The 3,809-nt window shown below is 45.3% G+C and overlaps 1 protein-coding gene across 1 annotated transcript in view; it reads right to left on the minus strand.

The window, feature by feature from the left end:
• The window catches only part of mdkb (midkine b), a 7,421-nt gene that overhangs the window by 632 nt on the left and 2,980 nt on the right, over window positions 1-3,809 (minus strand). Inside the window, exons 2-4 of the mRNA XM_037682626.1 lie at window positions 3,388-3,476; window positions 2,212-2,385; window positions 1,144-1,302 (exon numbers count right to left, since the gene is read on the minus strand). Coding sequence (XP_037538554.1) covers window positions 1,144-1,302; window positions 2,212-2,385; window positions 3,388-3,476 — 422 coding nt within the window. The remainder of the gene's footprint in view (window positions 1-1,143; window positions 1,303-2,211; window positions 2,386-3,387; window positions 3,477-3,809) is intronic.

The raw sequence follows: 3,809 nt of genomic DNA on the forward strand, positions 1-3,809 counted from the left end.
AAGGTGAGACTAGAGCTCATAAAAGGTGAGAGCAGAGCCCATAAAAGAGAGACAGGTGAGAGCAGAGCCCATAAAAGAGACGGGTGAGAGCAGAGCCCATAAAAGGTGAGACAGGTGAGGGCAGAGCCCATAAAAGTGAGACAGAGTGCAGACAGTCAGGTGAGGCCAGAGCCCATAAAAGGTGAGACAGGTGAGACCAGAGCCCATAAAAGGCGAGACAGGTGAGGGCAGAGCCCATAAAAGTGAGACAGATAAGACAGGTGAGACCAGAGCCCATAAAAAGGTGAGACAGGTGAGGGCAGAGCCCATAAAAGTGAGACAGATAAGACAGGTGAGACCAGAGTCCATGAAGGTGAGACAGGTGAGGCTCTGCTCTCACCTGTCTCTTAAGGGCTCTGGTCTCACCTGTCTCGCCTTTTATGGGCTCTGGTCTCACCTGTCTCACCTTTTATGGGCTCTGGCCTCACCTGACTGTCTGCACTCTGTCTCACTTTTATGGGCTCTGCCCTCACCTGTCTCACCTTTTATGGGCTCTAGTCTCACATGTCTCTCTTTTATGGGGTAGAGCCCATAAAAAGGTGAGACAGGTGAGACCAGAGCCCATAAAAGAGAGACAGGTGAGACCAGAGCCCATAAAAGGTGAGACCAGAGCCCATAAAATTGAGACACATAGACAGGTGAGACCAGAGTCCATGAAGGCGAGACCAGAGCCCATAAAAGGCGAGAACAGAGCCCATAAAAAGGTGAGACAGGTGAGACCAGAACCCATAAAAAGGTGAGACAGGTGAGACCAGAACCCATAAAAGGTGAGACAGGTGAGACCAGAGCCCATATCAGGTGAGACCAGAGCCCATAAAAAGGTGAGACAGGTGAGACCAGAGCCCATAAAAGTGAGACAGAGTGCAGACAGACAGGTAAGACCAGAGCCCATGAAGGTGAGACAGACAGGTGAGTTCAGAGCAGAATAATGCTTCAGGTTCAGATTTTATATAAATAAATAAACAACTATCCATGTTTAATAACTCATCTCTGCAGGGTTCTTTAGAATCATCTGGATTATGTTCTCAGAACAGGAGGTTCTGATGAAGAACCTTCAGGGTCTGAGTGAACAGGAACCCAACGATCCGGATGTTCTGCTCTTACCTTTGACCTTCTTGGCCTTGTGAGAACATGGTTTGGACACCCTGACGGTGGTCTGACACTCAGCGTTGAACAGAGCTCGTTTCAAGGTTCCGGACCGGGTCTTTGTGTTGGTGGTGCTGTCGCAGGAACTCCACGGGCCGAACTTGTACTTGCAGTCACCTGAAGAACAGAACGTCCACAAGTTAACGAGAGACCAGAAGGTTCTGATGATTCAACAGAACTGAATCAGGGATCTGATTGGTTCTGATCAGCTGTTGTGATGTCTGGGTTCATGTTGTGTCCCATCATCATCAAACTGGGTCAGAACCAAAGGTTTGGTTCAGATTTCTGCTCAAAACAAACATGATAACAACAAAAACAACAACAATACAAGAAATAAACAGAGTCTCAGACTCGTGTTGCCTTCAGGGACAGGTCAGTGTCTGTAAAAACTTAACTTCAACAAATTGAACCATATTACCTTTTCATTAAACTTGTTTTAAAGTAAAATCTGTTTGGTTTGAGTCTTCAGGGCTGACTCGGTTCTGTTGGTCGGGTCTTGTTGGTTCAGACGGTCCAGAACTCTTGGGACCACAAATTTAAACATGAAGAGAAACCAACAGATTTTATTTTATTTTATTTATTTGCTCTTTTTATTTTACTCAGTTCTATTTTTTTTATTTAACAATTTTCTTAATTTTCTCATTTTGTATTTTATTATTCATTTAGATTTTATTTTGTACATTATTTTATTTATATGTGTTTTTTAAGCAAACTATGTTCATTTTTATGTACAAATTTAGTTTGTAATTATATAATTTATATCAAATTACTTTATTTAAAAAATGTATTTAATTAATCTATTGATGTTTTATTTAATTAAATTGTTTTTATTGATTGCATCTTTGGGGTCAAATTGTTCAGTTTTACAAACTTTGGCCACCAGGTGGCGCCACAATCTAAATAAATTCAAAGTTTAAATCTGTAGATTCTGGACTCTTTCAGAACTCGTCAGGAGTTCTGCTGAGGATCAGTAAAGTTTCCTGGTCTCTGGTTCTGAGGTGCGGCTCGGTTCTGTGCGGGTCTTACTGATCTCCTTCTTCCAGTTGCAGGGGATCCTGCAGTGGATCTTCTCAGTCTGGTCCTGACATGTGGCCTCCCTCAGACCGTCTCCACAGTCACCGTGTTCTGGGACACATTTCCCGTACCGGGTCTCTGCAGCAGAACACTCCGAGGCGGGTCGAGACTTCTCGTGTTTTCCACCTGCAGAGCAGAAAAACGGTCACACTCCTTTTATTGGACCAGAACCAAACTAGGACACCAGGTTCTTCTGAACCGTCCTCAGTCCCTCAGAACCGTTACAGAAACACTAGACCCAAACTGATCCCTGCGCTTCTAACCTGGTCCTCTGATCTGAAAATTAAAAATGATAAAAAAAATACAATGCGGAACATCGTTCTTCACCTGATCCGCTTAGAAAACAACTTCTCTAGAACATCTGCCTGGTTCTCCACCCTGACCCTGGTTCTCCATTCTGATCCAAGTTCTCCACCCAGACCCAGGTTGTTCACCCTGAACCTGGTTCTCCATCCAGACCCAGGTTCTCCATCCAGACCCTGGTTCTCCATCCAGACCCTGGTTCCATATTTTCAGGAGAATCTGTCTTCTGCTCACTGACGCTCAGTGTTTCTCTTCTTTCTTTAAACCTCCAACAAGACGAAGCAAACATCTGCATGAAGTCCAAAAACCAACTGAAGACAGAAAACCTCTTTGTGTCCTCCTGATGAATCAGACTTGATGATCACAACTGGCTCATGGATTGAACTCATTCAAGATGGAAAGGTGAAGAGCGGACAGAGACAGTTTGTGACAGAAGGACAGCAGAGGGTTCAGGAGACGAGACCTGCTCTGATGTTGGGTTTGGAGATGGTGTTTAACAGAGACAGGAGGACAAGTTCTTCACTGGGAGGGACCACGATGAACAGAGTTAGTAATGAGTCCACTAGAGGGACAGCTCAGATTTAGAGACAAAGTTTGAGCCTGCAATGGTTTGGACACATGCCGAGGAGGGACAGGGACAGTGGACATGTTGGACAAATTATGTTGAACATGGAGCTGCAGGGAGGAGGAGGACCACTGAGGACCACGAGGAGGTGAAAAATAATGAGAAGAGGACAAGAATAAAATTAGAAGAAGAAGATAAGGACGAGGACACGTCAGCACAGTTGCTGGTTCTGGAGGACAGGTTCTGTTTGAAGATCTCACCTTTGTGATGTTTGGATCTTCTGTTGGCCTCAGCTGTGAGTGTGAAGACCAGGAGCAGCAGCAGCGTCATACAGGACAAACGTCTCATCCTGCGGGAACAGAGACACAGAGAGACAGGTAAACCAGGACAACCGTCTCATCATGTGGGGACAGAGACACAGAGAGACGGGGTAAACCAGGACAAACGTCTCATCCTGCGGGAACAGAGACACAGAGAAACGGGTAAACCAGGACAAACATATCATCATGTGGGGACAGAGACACAGAGAGACGGGTAAACCAGGACAAACGTCTCATCCTGCAGGAACAGAGACACAGAGAGACGGGTAAACCAGGACAAACATATCATCATGTGGGGACAGAGACGCAGTGATGAAAAAAACAGGACAAACGTCTCATCCTGCAGGGACAGAGACACAGAG

The sequence above is a fragment of the Nematolebias whitei genome, chromosome 10 (genome assembly GCF_014905685.2).
Source record: "Nematolebias whitei isolate Nwh7 chromosome 10, NemWhi1, whole genome shotgun sequence".
Taxonomy (NCBI): domain Eukaryota; kingdom Metazoa; phylum Chordata; class Actinopteri; order Cyprinodontiformes; family Rivulidae; genus Nematolebias; species Nematolebias whitei.